Source organism: Acanthopagrus latus, chromosome 1 (assembly GCF_904848185.1).
Source record: "Acanthopagrus latus isolate v.2019 chromosome 1, fAcaLat1.1, whole genome shotgun sequence".
Classification (NCBI taxonomy): domain Eukaryota; kingdom Metazoa; phylum Chordata; class Actinopteri; order Spariformes; family Sparidae; genus Acanthopagrus; species Acanthopagrus latus.
Genome location: NC_051039.1, coordinates 4,803,030 through 4,821,972, shown reverse-complemented (window position 1 = coordinate 4,821,972; position 18,943 = coordinate 4,803,030). Strand labels below are relative to the sequence as shown.

General features: G+C 45.2%; 1 protein-coding gene across 4 annotated transcripts; it reads right to left on the bottom strand.

Moving 5' to 3' along the window:
* Positions 1 to 439: 439 nt before the first annotated feature.
* si:ch211-79m20.1 (transcription factor SPT20 homolog) lies at positions 440 to 18,004 on the bottom strand. 4 transcript variants are annotated; one of them, XM_037114204.1, is made up of 7 exons: positions 17,070 to 18,004; positions 8,461 to 8,563; positions 5,898 to 5,960; positions 5,603 to 5,796; positions 3,649 to 4,816; positions 1,779 to 1,914; positions 440 to 1,509 (listed from the first exon to the last, which is right to left on the bottom strand). In XM_037114204.1, the coding sequence occupies exons 1-6, from the start codon at positions 17,139 to 17,141 to the stop codon at positions 1,787 to 1,789; spliced, it is 1,728 nt and encodes a 575-aa protein (XP_036970099.1). In that variant the 5' UTR covers positions 17,142 to 18,004; the 3' UTR covers positions 440 to 1,509; positions 1,779 to 1,786. The 4 variants fall into 4 exon arrangements, with proteins under 4 accessions (XP_036970099.1, XP_036970086.1, XP_036970094.1 ...); XM_037114191.1 differs by having other exon boundaries at positions 5,898 to 5,963; positions 17,070 to 18,003; XM_037114199.1 differs by having other exon boundaries at positions 5,603 to 5,799; positions 17,070 to 18,003.
* Positions 18,005 to 18,943: the final 939 nt, after the last annotated feature.

Below are 18,943 nucleotides of genomic sequence, written 5' to 3'. Positions count from 1 at the left end.
TGTCACTGTTTTTTTTTTTTTCTCCTTCCCACTCGGCTGTGATGTTTCAGCTCCCTCCACGTCTAACTGGGCCTTTACCCCCTCATTCTCCCTCTCCCTCTCTCGCCGTCCATCTTCTGTCCATTCCTGGTCTGACACCCCGCCCTCCCTCGTCTCTCTTTCACCATACGATACTTCTCTGTTGACGTGTCCGTCAGCGAGTTCCTATAGCAACCGGACATTTCTGCTGACCCCTGCCTTGGTTCGCGTGACAGAGCTGCAGGACGTTCAGTCGCAGGGCAAAGATTAGGAGAGGGGTCTACTGTATGAGTGCGTGTGCACGGCTAAACATACATGCACGCACACTTTACATGCACATGCACTCATATGCATGCATTCATCATTTAGTCACACATATACACACTGATATCTGAAAGTAGATGACTGCAAACAAGCTGTATATTCGTTGAATATTTTTATTTTTTATTAAAAATAACATTCATAACAGTAACAGTTGTACAACCAATAATTATAATCTGAACCATGTCGGCAACAATAATTACACTTGAGAACTGGAGGACTTCACATCCTCCTTCTTTTTTTTTTTTTTTAAATAAGTTAAGAAATAAAGTTTTTCTTTTCTTTCCCCAGAAATCATTTCTTTAGAAGCATTTATACATACAGTGTTGGCTATAACTGGCTCACAGCGATCTCTAAAAGCCAGGTCTTTAAGACTTGCTTTAATGTGGATATTCATAGCATGTTATCTAGGCAGGCATTTGGTTGTTATTCCATTTTGATCTGGCAGTAGTACAAAAATGAGCAGGTTATCGATATTTTTTTTCCAGTACATTAAGCTACAGTACACGGTAGAGCACTTCTCTAGTCGACGTAGTATGATCAGTGTATGGCTACTCCAGTGTTAATAAAGTTAGACTCAGACATTTGTAGGACAACAGCAATGTTTGGCATTGAGGCCTGAGCTGCACTCTCCAGGTTCCAGTTATTGTCCCAGTGTAGAAATCCAGTTCTCCACGTCTCCGGTTTCATCTCGAGCTCCACGTTTAGCCCCAAATTATGACCTCTTAGTCCGACTTACAGTCAAGTTCTCCATTTGAGGACCAATCAGTCGTCAAGTCAAAAGTGTTCAAGCAGCCAATCAATGGCTGCAAACTGCGAGGAGAGACCAGCGGTCAAAGCCTTCGGGCATCTCATAGGCCTCCATCGATCCATGTTAATGGGATTATGTGGTTCATACGAATTAATTCCAGTGTTTAGTGTGACAAATATCCTCCCTTTCAAGGAGTTCATAAGATTGCACTTTTATTATATCCATGAAGCTGGACGCTCTGCGGCAGCTCTGGAGCGGTGAAGGTGACTTTGTTGGTGGAAACAGCAGCAGTGTCCGTCACCTCTGTTGATTCCTCAGCATCCGTCACCCGACATCCATGAATCCAATGTTTCTCTTCTCTCCATATTCCTTTGGTGCAACGTGTCAGGCCAAAAGCGTTTGGTTTGCTTTACCGCTTCCTGTCGGGGGGGGGGAAAATCCTTTGTCTTATTACACAGTCCAGATAGAATGATTTAATGACACATACTGTCAGATACATCCCAGAGAAAACAAATAAACCTGGAGGGTAAATATCTGTGTATCTGTATCTTTGTGAAGCTGCTGTTTACTTTTTCACTGTCCAGGTCAACAGAGGCTGGTGTTTTCAGAGTTTGGTGACATTTTTATTGAGCTCAGTCTCACTCAGGTAATAAAAGATCTCATTATGCCCTCGGGCTCGTTCTCTCACCTGCAGCTCTACATGATCATGGCTCTGATGGCTGATTTGCTGATGCGTTTGCGGTGCTTCCTCCTGCGGCGGGGCGAGGCTGGTCGGAACGGGGCCCGGCGGGCTGAGGGCGACAAGGGGGCCACGGTGGAGAGGGCTGGAAGACAAGCGGGAGAAGGTAGAGGACACGGTGAATACAAAAAGTCGACACCAAACATTTTGTTCTGATCTTTCAACACAGCTCACGACTTTCATAAACATGACTGAAGATTGAAATCTGAAAAATGGTGTCAAAGATGGAAGACAGTCGCATACTTGTTACTAACATTTCAACACGTCACACTTTTGAGTACCTTGATGAAGACCGTCAAGTCAAAAGGTTGTGTGCACTGATATGAATATAATTCTTCCTTTCTCGAGTACTTTTACTAACGAAACTTGGGAAAACAAGTCATGCTGGTGTGTCTTTGTCTCCCAACTTGGGTAACAAATCAGCAAAACACTTAGTTGAATTCATTTGGAATGCATGACGAAACAACATGTCTTTGTCATTTAGGTGCGAGACACGATTCTGTCACTGGGGGATCATAAACAAACATAGAAAAAGGTTTAGTTTCATCTTGTTTCAGTGGCCGTATATAGCAGCAGTGGAGAATAAACACATGGCGTGTTGCTCCTGTGAGGGGCTCTAACTGCGCTCTGAAGGACGGCTGATAACCTTGAAGTCTACGTAACACAGCGTGTGACCGCCTGCAGGTTCGAGTCCAGCATGAAGCGGTGGGAACAGCGGGGCTCTCAGGGGGTCGAGGAAGAATAGCAGGACACATGTGGCTGTGTTGTTTAGTCATACGTGTCCAGTGGGCTGCTTCCTGCCTGGGAAACTCTCCCACTGATTCTCTCTTACGTTAGAAGCTAAGATTTTCAGGACACGCTCCAGAACCGAGACCACTTCTTCTCCCATTAGATTCGACAAGGACGGCGATGCTAACAAACGTGTCACGCAGAAGCAACAGTCGTCCACTGTCAGTGCAAACAAAGACACTTTCCGTCTTACTTTCTTAAAGGGCCACTCCATCAATTTCACTCGTATAGATTACTTTTCTTGTCATTCGGAGGACTGTATGTATGATGGGTCACGCAGCTCTAAGAAGCAGCTCTCATAAATAACCCTGATGATGTCACAGTTATGTCATCAGGGTAATTGAAGCCTGCGTCAGCATGCTCCTCAGATCGTCACATTTCCCATGTTAGAAAGTCTTTCTGGATGCTACAAAGATCTTTTAAACAAAATGTTTGAAGGTGTTTTGAAGTTTGAAGTTTTATATTCGGCTACAAAGTCATTTCGCTTTTCCTGCTGCACCAGTATGTTCCATAAAAAAAACTAAATAATGTCGCTTTACCTGACTTGTTATCCTGGTTAATGCAAATAAATAACTTGTCTAACTAATCTAGGTCTAGGTCAATGAATGCATCACATTGAGTTTAACATATTTGTGCACACCTGAGTTGAAACAGATGTGTTTTGCAAATCAGGTAGCGTCTCCTGAATGATGTTATTGATTTGCATGATGGGAAATGTAGGACCTAGTGTTTTTTGGACCTTATCTTTTCTATTTATAAAGATTACTGCAGATAGGACTGCAGTATCTTGGGGGAGTGAATTTCCTTTTTCGAGAAAAAAATGCCTCAGGACTTCCTTGAGACTCAGACCTAATGACTCGAGTCAGATGTCTGCTTCTGAGTCAGCGGTGCGATGCTGAAGTCCTGGACTGCTCCTCTCACAACTTGCGTGCAGATAACAGGAAATATACATTTGGGGAAATCAACCATGTGACCTTTAAATCCGGCTTTCATCCACTCTATCACACATCATCACGCAGCTGAGCAGTACCTGTTTTAAATGTGGTCGGTTTTGGTCTTTGCTGAGGAGGATGCGGATGAAGTTGACTCTCTCGATCCAGTTCCTTCTGTACCGTCTCCAGAATTTTCTGTCTCCTCTCCTCCTGTGTTAAATGACCGTCCCCGCTGGTCACTTTAGAGTCTTTATCCTTCCCCTGATTGGCCAGCTCCGCCATGGCCGTGTCCCCACTATTCCCACTCTCCTCCCTCTCGTTCCCTTCTTTCCGACTGGCTGTTGCAGTCTCAGTCTGTCTGTGATTTGTGACCTCCGTATTTTTTTGGCTGGTCACCGAGTCTTTCTGAATGGTGGTCAGAGGAGGGGTGGGGTTTTGTTCCAATGTTGGCAGCTGGGTTGGGCTGCCGGGCGGGGAGGCGCTGTCCGACTGGGGAGCGTTGAGCCGATATTGTGTCCTCAGCTCTTGGTCCTCCGCTGCTCCATGGTTGTACTGCTGCGGGTAATGCGGCTGATGGTGATACTGATACTGCTGCTGGTGCTGCTGCTGTCTTTGCTGATGCTGTAACAGCTGCTGCTGCCTCTGCATGTGATCTGGATGGTGCACATCCCCGCCGCTGTTTGCTACGTGCGCGCTGCTTTCCTCCTTGCTCCCATCATACCCGCTCCCGTGCCCCACCTGCTGCGTACTTCCCATGACGCTATGCTCTGCCCTCGCCTCAGACGGCCAGCTGCTGACCGGCCCAAGCACCCCAACCACCGGCTGATGCACCCCTGGCTGCACGTGTGTGGGCGCCTGATGAACCCTGGGCTGCGTCCAGTGCACCAGCTGGGTGTAGCTGCCCTGCTGCCACTGCCTCGCCACCGGCTCGCGCTCCTCGGTGTGGTAGCGCTGCTGGTTGTGCTTCAGGTTGTCGAGGCGATGCAGGTCGGCCTTGGAGGCCTGAGTCTTTGGTGGAGCAGGGTGGACGGGACGGGGGAGGGCCAGGGGAAGGTGGGAGGATGGCGGAGGCTGCTGCGGTGGAGCTGGGTTGGGGTTGCTCGTGCTGGAGGAGCGAGTGACGGGAACAGACGAGGAGGAGGAAGAGGAGGACGGCGAGGACGAGGACGATGTGGGAGGTTGGCACCTGCAGCTGACGTGATCCTCCACTGATATGATGGCTTTGTCATAATGTGCTTTCCTGTTTATATACTGGATCTTTATCACCTGGAAAAGAGGAAGAAAGAACCAAAACATTAGCACAACAAATCTGACACACATGAAGCTTTAATGAAGTCTGGGGTCCGGAAAGAAGATCTCCAATGCATGAATCTGTTTCTTTAATTACTCTTAACTGAACATACTGTCGCTGTATGTACCAGGAGGCGAGTTTCAACCTGCAGCAGGTGAATGTGATTGACTGAAGTCGTTTCCATGAAATTTGGTGGCGTCATGCCAAAACTTTTAGTCGCCTTCTGAGGAAGTAAAGGCTGAATTACTTGTTCCTAAAGCAACACCAGCTTTTAATGTTTAAACAAGACTGAATCAAGAGTGTTGAAGCTTCTGAGACTGTGTTGCTTTGACCTGACCTCAGATGGCATCACTGATTTGAAATTTGTTTGCAGAGTTACAGTACAGTGCTCAGCTGCTCAGAGCCGGCCAGCTCTCGGGTGCAGAGCCAGACGTGCTGGAGGAATAAACACCCACGATTACTTTGAAAACTTTCTGGGACAAAAAATAGGATTCATCTCCACTCCACTATGGAGTTGAGCTCCATTGTATTTGTACTGTAAGAGTGACTGCTGACTGGAGCTGGAGGGGTATTATCATCGTATCTTGGGGCCTCTGGTGATTCCAACCCATAGTAAATACTCAACTTGTCGTCTGACAGTGATGGCTGTGGACAGCTCTTCCACATTTAGCCACCTATGGGAACTATTACCAGCATTTGGCCTTCGGTACAGCAAAAGCTATTTTAAATCACAAATTCATTCTTTCATGGCAGCTGTGTACCTGCAGGTATCTGCTGGAGGTGACGGTGGGGACACACTGCAGCACCCGGGTGTTACAGCAGCCCGAACATCTCTGCACCTCCACACAGGGCGGCCATAACAGGAAGTTGGCGTTGCGGCGATCCAGCATCGACCTCGTCACCTCCATCACCTCCGTCCGGACTTTGCACGCCGCCTGCTGGGCCGGCTGCGCCTCTACTGATGGGAGGAAGAGAAGGAAGAGAGTGTTGAGAGATGGATGGTAGAAATAGATTCATCGAATCAGAATAAAATGAGGACAGGGAGCGGAAACTTACCGAGACTTCTAGTATATCGGCCATGGGTGTGGTTTGTGAGAATATCGTGCTCATCTTCTTCTTCTACTACAGAAAGAGACGGGGGAGGAGGGGAGGTTGGAGAGGGGAGAGAATGAGACAAAACACAAACAGAGAGTCAAAAAGAGTCAACGTAATACTTTCCAGCTTTAATCTGAAAACCAGGCAACACTGAGGCTGCGCTTTCACAAGCGACGAGAGAAATCTGGAAAGCAGGCGATGTGAAGCTTTGAGGGGCAGTTTTTAGCAAAACTCATTGTTCACCGCACACAGGAAGCCATTTTTTTCCTCCTCCCCGCTAAAACAATTAGGCTATTTTCTGCCGCAATTTGTCCTCGCGCTGTCAAGAATACTGTTGAGGAGAGATATGAGTTGTTAAATATAGCTCGTGTGCAGATCTGTGAGTGTGTATGTGTGTGTTTGCACTCTCACATATGTCGTCATTTCATACTGTAGCCCCCCCGCAAGTCCTAATTATATCCCTGGTGTAGATTGCGTTTGGTCACTGTGTGTGTGTGTGTACGTGCAACACACAGATGCATGAGGTGTTATTTGGTTGCCTGTTAGCCCTCGTTAGCTGCCTGGTGCAGAAAGAGAACAGTTTCTGATTGTTCTCAGGAGCTACTTTCTAATTTTATCTGAGAATGTATCTGTGTCTGAATGTTACGTGAGACCGACTCCTTTCTTCCTCTTTCATTTATTAGCATGTGACCCGTCTCATTCCGAAATCAACACACTGGTTCCGCAGAGTTTGACGCTGGCCGCAAATTAAATCAGACGTTTTCCAGTCTTGTGCTCAAAGTTTATGTCGTCATGTTTTTTTAATTTGCATAGTGAGAGGATGACAAAAGTGATCAAATAGATTAAATGGTGAATGATGAAAAAAAGTTAACTACTAGAAACTACAAATTGAGAAGAGAAAAACAAGAGTCACAGCCGCGCTAGCTGCTCTGTGCGGCTGCATGTTTAACGCTAACATGTCCATGCTAAGCTGCTAATGTTTATCATGTTCACTGTCTTATTTTAGCATGTTAGCATGCTAACATTTCTCAAAAAGCACTTAACAAAAGGTGTCATCATTTTTGCAGGTATCTGGATGTAAACTATAGTGCAAAGTCAAATTTTGATTGATCCAATGATGGTGCTAAATCGTGATGACCCCGTTTGATTTGTCCCAAATCCTGACAAATATCTGTAAAATGTAAAAAAAAAAAAAATTAAAAAAAAAAAAATCCCAGTGTCCCAGTTTTCTCCACAATTTCTGATTTGTCTGTATGTCAGGCGAACAATGAAGGTGTTGTTGTTGCTGGCCTATGAGTCATCGGCGAGCTTCAGAGGCTAAGCTAACGGTTAGCTATCATGCCAAACGTAACGCCAGTCTTTTCCAAAGAGCTCTGGGACGATTACTATTTCCTTCCGGATGTGCCCGACAACGCAAGTAAGTGCTGGATGACTTGTCCCCCATCCTGCTGAAAATGACTATAGCACGCAGTACAGCTAAAGGTCGTGATTTGAGGATTTGAAACGAATGCTACATGAAAAGTTAAGGGAGTAACAAGTGTGTGTGTGTGCCATGTGTCAGTGCAGCCAATAGTGGTTCAGACAAAACCACTGAGGTCAACCTCACAGTTTCACTAGAGGTCATTAGGTCTCATCCTCTGGGGAGCAATGAACACCTGCACCAAATATCATGGCAATCCATTGAATTGGTGTTGTGATATTTCAGTGTAAACTTCAGCGGTGAAACGACCCACTGACATTTTCATCCCCAAACTTGATAAAACTTCCAACACTCACAGGACTCAGAAAAAAAAAAAGTTTATTTTTGATAAAAACATACTCTGAGTCACTTCCTCGTGCCCTGTTTCTGAGCATCCTTCCCTCTGTTGGTTCCTCTCTGTGGTCGCTGTTATGTCACTGTGTTATTTATGCATTATGGAATGATCAAAGGACCATCTATTAATATATGTATGTGTGACTGGGCTCCTCAGAAAGATGACTTTAATGAATTTTTTAATCACCCGCCGAGCTGCGTGCGCATGTGTCTGACTTTGTGTTTGTTTGGACTCAGTTTGGGGAGGTGGTGGAGGCGTAGAGAGGAGGAGGGCCGGCGGCGGCGGTGGCGGTGGTGGTCTCTCTCCGGCGAACACAAACATCCATATTTCAAAATCTGGAGAGGAATTCGGAGAAGGAGAACAATGTGGTGACCTTGTGCTGCACGTTCTTTCCTCTGTGTTTCGGTTTGCTCAACACACACCAAGGTCACAGTTACTCGCTCTCTCTCTTTTGTTCCTAGCTCTCTCTCTCTCTCTCTCTCTCTCTCTCTCGCTCGTCGAGCTGGTTCATCATCCCGGCTGCTGTCGCGGGTAAATATTGCCTTAACATGGTGCTTGGCATGTACTCTAATATTCTCCCCTGCTGCATTCCGATCTCTTCAGGCCTCTGTAGACACACCCACACACTTACCTCCTCCACGTCTGTGTTATTAATGTGTGTGTGTGTGTGTGTGTGTGTGTGTGTGTGTGTGCGTGGTGGTCATTAGTACCTATTGCATTGGTTTCCTGCTGCAGCAGCAGCTTCAGGTCGTCCACAGAGGAGATGGGAGAGTTCCTCACCAGGTCGACCAGCGACGCAGGGAGCGGATCACCCTGTGGAGACAAAACAGCCGTCATGCATTTTTTTTTTTTTTTTTTACCGTTACCCTGGAAACAACTGTTGTTGTGAGGTATGCCAGTGAAGTTTAGGGTGTTATTAGAGCGAGCAGATTCAGTGGCTGTGTCTGAACGCAGGGGCTGACCCCTTTAAATCTTAATGTCTGGGACGAATACATCAGGACGGGATATAACCAACGGACAATGTCTTTTGAAGCTGTTGTTTGATGAGGAGTTCAGTTCATAAACTCGTATTTTCACTTATGAAGTATTATGACCATTGACACCATTGTGTATATACACTGAGGCAGTCAATGAACGTATACCCTGATGTATAAATAGCAGTAAAAGTACATACTGTTGCATGCAGTATGCATAAAGTTGGGACATACTCCTTCGTCATGACAGTGTATTGCAGCCTCAGCGTGAAGTTGTGGGGGTGCAGACAGCGCCGTCATCTAGCAGTGCAGCGTTTGTTATTCTGTCTAATGAGCTGTGAGCTGTTTATGATCTCTCGGCTCTGTATAAATTTGCTTGACACACCACTGATACATGTGACGTATCCCCCGCTGTGCAGAGGATTGTGTGTTTTATAGCTGGCTTGCAAACTGCAAAATGCGACTGGATGTTAAAGGCCTGGTTTGTTTTGATAACTTTTAACCCTGCCAACTAATTTTGTTAACCAAAAAGTTTGTAGGATCGGACAGAAATGGAGCAACAGCACAAGGAAAAAAATGCAAAAGTCACCAATTTTTCTTCCTTTCATTCACTTTTTGTCTATAAAAAAATCTAAATGTGTGTGGGAGAGAGTAAGTTGAGAGACCTGCAGAGAAAAAGGGCTGCTGTGTAATATCTCATTCCTCCATCTCCAGTCAACACTTGCTCCAGTTTCACTTCCTCCTGCAGAGGAAACGATGGCTGATTGGTGTTTGTTGCTGCTGTTGTCACTCTCTCCCTGTCTGTTTACCCACAAACACCGCTGTTGCTCCCGCTGTAGCACAGGAAATTAGCCTCCCTCTCTCTCTCTCTCTCTCTCTCTCTCTCTCTCTCTCTCTCTCTCTCAGTTTAACATTTCTGACATCAGACAAAAATCATCATCTCGCGGCGAATCCGACAATTTCAAAGAACAAAAACTTGTCCGGCAGCTTTTATTGTGATTTACTCCAAAATCTGTTATTTCTCAAACACGATTATGCAAGATTCTTAATTCTCGGCGGAGATAAGAAGAGGAACGCGTCGTTGAATAAACTTTTAATGACTACCTTGGCGCGGCTTCATTATGGATTCAGCGTGGCTTGGTTTGTTTTTTTTAAGAGAAAGGCTCATGTGGTTTCTTTGGCGAGATCAAAGGCAGATTACTGAGGCTTCTGTGTCACATTTTGCTTTGGTTGGCAGTAAGCTGACACCATCTCAGAGCCGTCGGAGGCTCGTTTGATAGAGTCACATGCCAGAAAGATGCCAAAACAAATTAGGGAGTGTAAAGAATGTGAGAGGGGAAATATTTTGGGCAACGCTCCGCGACGCCAGGAGACAGGAAAAAGTGAAGACGTTCATCTTTTCTTTTACTGCAAAATTTATGACGATGGATATAAAGATGTTTACGGTATCTTAGTAAAGAGTAAACATCTGGGCTGTTTAATGATGTAGGCAGCGCTCACTCTCCAAAGATGGAGATGAAACAGCCAGTCAGGAGGATTGACTCGATTTCTGGAACTCATGAATGAAAAATGTCCCCACGCGGTAGAAGCTCCCATTGGTTTTGACTGATATTCTCTGATTTACCAACTTGAATCACCGAGTTATCATTAACATCACCAGCAGCATCGGTCCGAGTGCTTTCTCTAATCTAATAACGTATTCTGGTACCTGGTTGTGATTCATTCGACCGTGTTAACCCAAGAAAAACAGTCCCGCCGCCAACTTTCATCCAGTCCTTCCACTCAAACACAAGCCAGGTTTCTCCTGACACTCAGCCCCGCTCTGATAAGACAGAACGTAGTTGCTGTTTATCTACAATGAGTTGTGCTGCAGATTAACCTCACTCGGTCTCTGTGTAGCCACCCATTAGAGCTAATGTTATCACTTCAGAGGTCAAATTAATTATACAGGACATGCGATACAAGTAAGGTTAAGTAAATGTTGCACGGCGATGACGCGGTCTGCCAAAAACTCTGTTAAATGGCCGCTCGTGAGGAATGAATTTCCAATTAATCGGAAAGAGAAAATACAACAGTGGCGCCACAAAATATTGCAGAAGAAGAGGATGCAACAAGCGGACTCAACGGAGGGAAAATGAACGATGTTTGTGTTTCAGGAATTTTAATGCCGCCACAAAGATCCGCCGCAGTTTTTCAGCAGCTCGGACGTTGCGGTCGGACGATCCATTACACCACGATTGTATTTTTCACATTTTGTTTTTATCGATACACCAAGTTTTCCACTTCAGCTACGCATAAAGACTTTTTTTGTGATGACGAATATATTCGTAGTGAGCTGCAGTGGTAGTGCCAGTTACCAAGCGCTCTTCAAGGACAACAAAAACATGAGTGTGCAGCTCATGCACAATATTGATGGGCAGTAAAAAGGAATCCGAGACTCTCTGATGATGATATTCTGATAATTGTCCATATAATGGATAAACCAGCGTGTTGCGACTCAGATTCCCTGTCAGACTACCTATCAATACTCCTGACTCTCCATACAAGTCAGCAGGACAGACATCAACTTATTTCTGGGGATTTGCAATCCATTGTAGATAAAAATATGAAGACTGACACTCTGATAATGAAACATAAACATGCATTCTTGCGTTTAAACAAGTCAAAACCAGTCAAATAGATGGAACGTGCAATCTTACGAGGCGTAAAATCAGAAAAGAATGATATTTCTAAAGGTATCATTTGATTGTTGTCCATATTTTGGTCTAAAATGATCTAAAATGACTTCTGGACTTGAAAACCGTCTTTTCATCATCGTTTTCTGTCCGTCACTCGGTTCATTTTTCATTGAGCTTTCTCCTTCTCCCTCCTGCTCTCCTCCCTCCCTCCCTCTTTCTGTCTGTCTGCTTTGTGGGCGGCGGTGGCTCAGGACACCTGGATGACTTTCACGAGCCATTGACTGACCTAGTTAAGCAAACACACACACACACACACACACACACTCGCCCCCTCTTTTCCAGTTCACATACAGATGCTTAACCACTTAGCTGTCCGCCCAATTTGTCCCAAGACCCACACACACACACACACACACACGGTTTTCACTCTGCAACAAGCTATCATTACAGTCACCGTGTTAATCACCAACAGACACACATGCATGTACAAATACACACACACGGAAATTAGAGAGTGGAATATACAGACGGGAAATAGTTTCTCACATGGACAAACAACAAGCTGCTGGTTTATAAAAAGGCTGAGAATTGGACAACAAGCTAATAATAGTGGTTTGAGCAGAAGAGCTAAATTACCAAGAATGGCTCTGACGCCAAGTTCCTCATTTGCCATCTAACACACACACAGACACACACACACACACACACACACACAAAAATAGGCCTCTCTTGTTGTTTCGACTCTCCGTGAAGCCTCATGAATGCCTCCGCTGCTCGTCGTTGTTACGGAAAGTTCGGCATTTTTCATATCTTACGCCGCATGAGCGTGTGTGTTGCTAAGCTCTCGGGGTCGAGAGGACTGTCTGGTAGGATGTCATGATCTACAGGCAGGTCACACACACACACACACACACACTCTTGTGAAAACACACACTGCATGGGGGCCTTGAAGAAAAAGCCTGGAAGGCAAAAGAGATTGTATGGAATGTTTGAGGAGAAAGGTGAAGTGTAATGGAATGTAATTATGGGGCCAGCTGACTGCACACACACACACACACACACACACACACACACACACACACACACACACACACACAGTCATACATATACAAACATGTTATCAAAAGGGGACAAAGATTAGGCGAAGTAAACAAACACACATGCAAACACAGCGAATCCAAGTGTGTGTTGAGTGACTCACAATCACACCGTGCTGTCACAACACACGTCTTCTTTTATCAGAGATGTGGCGGACGGCCAACATACTGTCGCACAAACTTGACAGACTCGATGGGTACTCCCTTTCTTTCTCCCTCTCTCCCACACACACACACACACACACACACACACACACACACACACACACACACTCCCCGCCCTCCTCGGCTGCAGAGATGAGGGTGCAGATGATGGATGGAAAGACGACAGAGGAGAGGAACAGAAACGAGGGGAGGAGGAGAGAAGATGAGGATGATCACAGAGGAGGAGGAGGAGGAGGAGGAGGAGGAGGAGGAGGAGGAGGAGGAGGGGGAAGAGGAGGAGGAGGAGGAGGAGGAGGAGGAAGAGGAGGAGGAAGAGGAGCAGGGCAGTAAACCTCTCTGCACAGTGTGTCACTGAGACACAAGAGAGGCTCGAAAAACCACCAGAATATGAATTTCCACCATACATGTATTCACACTTTTGATAACAGATTAATCACATTTAAGTGTATTTTCATGCAGGAGTTCCAAACTCTCATCACTGTAAGATGAATATCTGAATATCTTTGACTTGTGGATGAAACAAAACAGGCAATCTGATCTGACCTCACGTGGTCATGATCAGCATTTCTCACTATTTTCTGCCTTTTTTTTATAAACAAAACCGATTAACTGGTTGATAAAGAAACTACAGCCGGGCAATAATAGAGAATGAGTTCATAAATACTGAATGATGATGAAATACCTCGATATTCTTATTGAAACAGGATATTAAGGACATTAGATGTTTGATCAATAATCATGAGTAATGTGGATGTCATGACTAAGTGGGTAAAGGCTGATATCGGAAGTAGAGCCTGATCGATAAACATCGGTTGGCGATATTAGAGGTTTATATTTGTCTATCACAGATGTCGGTGTCATCATGAAAGCTTCCTTTTTAAAGATGCTTAAGCAGATAAAAGATGTCCAAGATCCAAAATGTAACATGATATAAAGTATCATCTCACTCATAATGATAAATAATATCGATATAAGATATAAGAAGAAACTGATCAGCTGATTGACTGACGGTAGAGACGATCGCTCTGTGCAGAATCCTTCAACACAAAAAAGTCGTCCTACGAGAACAACCGGGCCAGTGTCCGCCTCAGACTTCCTCTTAACTCGACTGAATTCCAGTCCAATCTTTCAAACTGATTCAATATCAAAATGAGCCCAAAAGAACTCAATGAATACAGGCTATTTAGAGTGAATAGTTAGCATTCCAGGCTAGCTGATATTGTTCGCCGCATGCCTTTTAACGGCTATAAAGTTAAAAAAAAGGGTTTTCATTGTGTAGCGGCCGCGACCAAGTGTTCGAGTCTGCAGCCTGCAGCATCTTACTGCTTGATTTAAGTTGGTCTAAACTGATTTGCAATGTTTTCTGTGAGTTTTAATGAGTTAATATTATCTTTACTGTAATCTGTTGATACATAAAGTGTCAAATAAGTCAGAAGTTCTGTAAATTCCAGCTGTTAAGTTTAATTTTGGGGAATTTATTTGCATTGAGTGAAACATTTTATCTCATCTTTTGTTACCTTTTTTACCAAGTGATTTTCTACCTTTTTTAAAGATATGTAACTAAATAACAAACCACATCCTACTTTTATCATTTGTTACTTTTATGTCCAGTATCTTGAGCCGTCCGCAGGACTCTCTGACTAGATTTTCCCTCTAATGCTGCAGCACACGGGGCTTACCAACAAATACTCTTATGCACCACTGCGCTTTTCTATCTGACACACACGCACGCACAGAGGCACAACCCCCCCCCCACTGCACACACACACACACACACACACACACACTGAAACACAAGCACATATGTCCACCAACACATACGCAGAAACACCCAGATGTGTGCACACACAAATACACACACACGCAGGGCACACAGCGTCCATGAAATCCCTGGCAGATTAGTTGTTGTTCTTATGTAAAATGGATCAAGCTGGGCAGCCGCAAATCATCCGAGCTCGCCCGCAGAGACAATAGTCAGACAGCAACCTGTTCAAAAGCCACCAATCAGCTGTGTGTGTGTGTGTGTGTGTGTGTGTGTGTGTGTGTGTGTGTGTGTGTGCATGTGTCACTGTGAGCGTGTGTTGATGAAACAATTTTCATTTGAACATCAGACACGGTGAAAGAAATGAGGTCTGACCTGATGTGTGAGCTGCTGCCGTGTGTTTGTAGCTCCAGTTCTGTTTAAATGGATTGAGAAATGAACCGTAGCAACCCTCAGTGTGTGTGTGTGTGTGTGTGTGTGTGTGTGTGTGTGTGTGTGTGTGTGTGTGTGTGTGTGTGTGTGTGTGTGTGTGTGTTTGTTTGTAAATGCATTGTGTAAGCAGTGAAGCCTTGATTGGATTGTTCATGGACAACAGCTGCACAGTTAACGATATTTCATAAATTACGATAATGTCGTCTGGATGTACTTATTACGTCAACCTCAGTGAACCTGTAGTGATTCTGCTGAGTAATCTGTGTGTGTGTGTGTGTGTGTGTGTGTGTGTGTGTGTGTGTGAGACTGTGCAAATTATCAAGTCTTTTCCATAGAAAACACATGTGGCAGAACTAAGATGTCTCCATTTTTTTTCCACCCCTGGACTAAACATTGTGACAGGAAGAGGATTAAAGTGTCACAGAGTCTCAGTCGGTGCTGCTCAGGTCACATGTCAGGTCAGCGTTTGTTTTAATACAGAAATATGTCTGACGTCCAAAAGATGTCAGCTGCAGTTTAGCACAAGCGCGCACATGAGGTCGGGGACACTTAATAGTTTCCGTGATTACGCTGGAGACGGCAGGAACTAACTCCACCAAGTGTCCTCGTGCAAAGCATTCAGTTTCTGCCAGCTGCAGCGTGATGAGAGTCGAGTGACTGAAGCATCATATTTGCAATGTGTGGACTGTAATCCAGTTCTCCAATCACTGCTTCAGGATGTGACGCCTCTGATGAAGCGATTATGTCAGATTCATACGTCGGTGGTGAGAGATTCGAGCATGACAAAGCAAGAAAAAGACCAAAGACTCCAACGAAGCAAAGATTCTCACCTCGCAGGAACAACAGGTTTAGAAAGAGTCCATCCTCACGCCAAGAGCAGCAGCATCAAACACTCGTGTTAGATCATACCCACAGATCACACCCCGTCTCTTACCCGCAGTCTGTCTGTTTCTTTGAGCTGAAAGTTATCTTCATCTAGACTTAATCATGTGGTGTTTGTGGCCGAACCTTTAAGTAGACCTTGTGTTTTTGGGCTAGAGGTCATCTGACAGCTCCTCCACATGACCGACAGCTGATGGAGACGGGACACGATCTAACGAGGGCGGCAGGATTCTTAAGACACTTCACCACCTTGTGTCAATCTCTTGAGTTTTTTTTAAAGAGGTTAATGCTGCAGGGTTTTCATTGGCATGACACAATAAGACGCTCAGGGAAGTGTCGACCGATTTTAGCCGTGTAAAAGATACTCAGGTGGAGTTTCCGAATCGCTCTCTGGTCACCTGAAAGTTTCTGTTTCCTCCCTGAGCAGGTGTCTGACAGCACGAGCTGCACTGAAAGGCTTGTGGATGGATTTATGGCTCTTCCTTGCAACACTTCAGGAGAATCCCTGTCGTGACACAAGAAAAAGGAGCTGCAGAGATAAAACAGAGCCCTCATATGACACGAGCTGCAGAGTCACAGAGGGAGATGTACAGGCTGTCACACACACACAAACACACTCCAACTCATTGTTTTTTGCCCTGCGGTTAAACTGTTACACAAAACATCCACAGAAGCACCTCGGGGGGGGGGATGATCTCTGTCAAACACTCCTTGCGAGCGAAGGAAATTCTCCCCAAGTCTAAGATATCGCCGTGTTCGTCCCATGACTGTCACTGTCGATGTGACGTATCTGAGTCACAACGTGAACTCACAACCTTTTTTTTTTTTCTTTCTCCCCCTCTGTTTTCCTGTTATGTTCTTCGGGAAATCAATCTTCCACCGCTTCCTCTACAGAACCCCCCCCCCCCCAGGCAAAGACGCGTAAGACAACAACACTCTGAGAGAATCTGGGTGTGAAGTTGATGGTGGATCTTTTTTTGGTCTCTATCAGTGTGTTTCACCATCTCTGACATCTTCCTTCCAACTTGAGCAGTGGTGTAACATTAGTGGAGGCTCAGAGCACCTTCTCATCATGGAGACACAAACATGTGAGGCTGCAAATCAGAACTGACTGAATTTGCCATCACACTCACTTAAAAGAACATGAAAATTGGATATGGAACAATAATTTTTTTGCCTCCTTGATCACCACATTTATTATCAACCACTATATCTGTAAAAATCTCCCATCTATAAACTGTCAATCATGCATTTTTAAATCCATGTGTTACTTCCTCCTTCCTCCCTCATAGAGGTCATAATGTTCACCGGCACATTCCCAGGTCTTACCTCAGCGCTTCCGAGCCGCACACGGGCCGCTGAGAGCGCAGCCAGCAGCAGCAGCAGGACCCAGGACCTCATGTTGCCGCCCAGCCTGAGGAGCCGCAAGCGACCGGCTGGACATTTAGCACCTCGGCGTCCAATCCCCCGGCCGCACCGAGCCTCCGTCCCAGCGTCGTCGTGTGCTGGCCGCTGCTGGTGCGAGGCGCGCACTGATAAATATCCTCAGATGTGTCAGTGCTTATAAGCGCAACGCTCGTCCAAGTGTTCGCTCACGGTGACTCACGCTCAGGCTAGACGTCTGACTGCGTCCACGCCGCTGGTTTTGAAAAACTCACACAAGAGGGGGAGAGAGACGTCAAGGGTGCAGTGGGACAGGTGCGTAATGCACGGTGTTGAGGTGCACGTCAGGCTACAGTCCCTATGATATCAGTCTGCAGTCCCAGTAAAGCCCCACTGAGATCCCAAGAATGTCTCCAAATGTGTGATTAAAAAATAAAAAAAAGACAGATTCGTCAACATGCGCCAACGTGCTCGATGCGTCCACTTGAACTCCAGTCCCAAAATGATCAGATTACGAGCTCCTGTTCCAGTAACTCTGATACGTGCTGTGAGAATAACGCAGCATTCTCCCTGTGAGTGAAGCGCCGCATCTCCAAAGGTCCGTGCGTAAAAGTTGGTACACCGTGGTCTGGCGCGTTCGTGCGTAATTCTCTGGACGCTCCGCTGCAAAAGTCAGATTATTCTCCTCCCCGGCGCGATTCACCTGGCTGCAGATAGCCTGTCTGTCTTATCTAAGCGTGTCTCTTATCAGCAGCTCCTCCCTGTGCATATCTCAGTCTGACTCCCTCTGCTCTCCTGGTTCTGCTCAGCTCAGCGGGTCCTGGATCAGGATGTTCTCGCCTCTCGCGCTTCTCCTCTCTGGTTGCCTCTTGAGCTGTGGGCAGCTTTTCCACACAGTGACAGGGCCTCCCTCCTGAAGTTTAACACGTCAAGTCAGACGGATGGTAGACGGATCGGACCGGAAACCGGGTGATTTTCTTTTCAAAATAAGAGGATAGACTGGAATTTGCATGGAAATGTCACAATCTCTGCTCTGAAATTTGCAAGAACAGACAAAAAAAATTAAATGAATAAATAGGAAATGAGGAAATAAATCTGATTTTACAAGTTAAGACAACTGAAGTCAAGAGAACCAACAGTACTGACTACACCTAAGTGACAAAAGTTGAAGTGATTTGTTGAAATGAAAAAATAAAACGAAGGCAAAATGAATCAAGAAAAAAAGACATTGTATAAAAAAAGATACTACATGACAATATAAAGCTGTGTGAATCTTATAATTCTGTGACTGACACTGACTCACTGCTCTGAATGAAAATATTACGGATGGAAAGGAAACACTCATTCATTGCCTCCTGCTCCTATAATCATATCTCTTCTCTGATTATTTTTATTTTATATTTCTATTCTGACAATGATTTTTGACCATGTGGCATGCGATTAAAAGGTTTATTTTGAAAGTTTCATACCGGAAGTCTCAGGTCTCCGGTGGCTGACGACTTGACTCTGGTCCTTGAATGTGTGCCAGGGCCCCCCTGTCCTCTCCTCCTGAAGGTTTACCACCTCCTTATTAGGAGCAAGGAGACCTGAGCGCCCATGGGTGCTCTTAAAGGGGAAGTGTGAAGCCATGAGACGGATTATTGACTCTTATCTTCATTACAGTAACAGAAAATGTCATGTGAAGAGTCAAATTATGTTTTTTTTTTCCTTTTTCTCCAGTGAAAATAAGGTAATTTTTAGACTGTGATGAAAAAACAATCAGCAGAAAATGTTTTTAAAAATGAGATTCAGTTGAGTTTGAGTTTAATTTCTCTTATCTA

Bases quoted from the DNA above. Each gene is read 5' to 3' on its own strand.
- si:ch211-79m20.1 (XM_037114181.1), bottom strand. From the start codon at position 17,141: ATGAGGTCCTGGGTCCTGCTGCTGCTGCTGGCTGCGCTCTCAGCGGCC. The intron at 8,564-17,069 runs GTAAGACCTGGG...TTGTCTCCACAG, and splicing joins TGCGGCTCGGAAGCGCTGAG to GGTGATCCGCTCCCTGCGTC. The intron at 5,964-8,460 runs GTACTAATGACC...CTCTTTCTGTAG, and splicing joins GCAGGAAACCAATGCAATAG to TAGAAGAAGAAGATGAGCAC.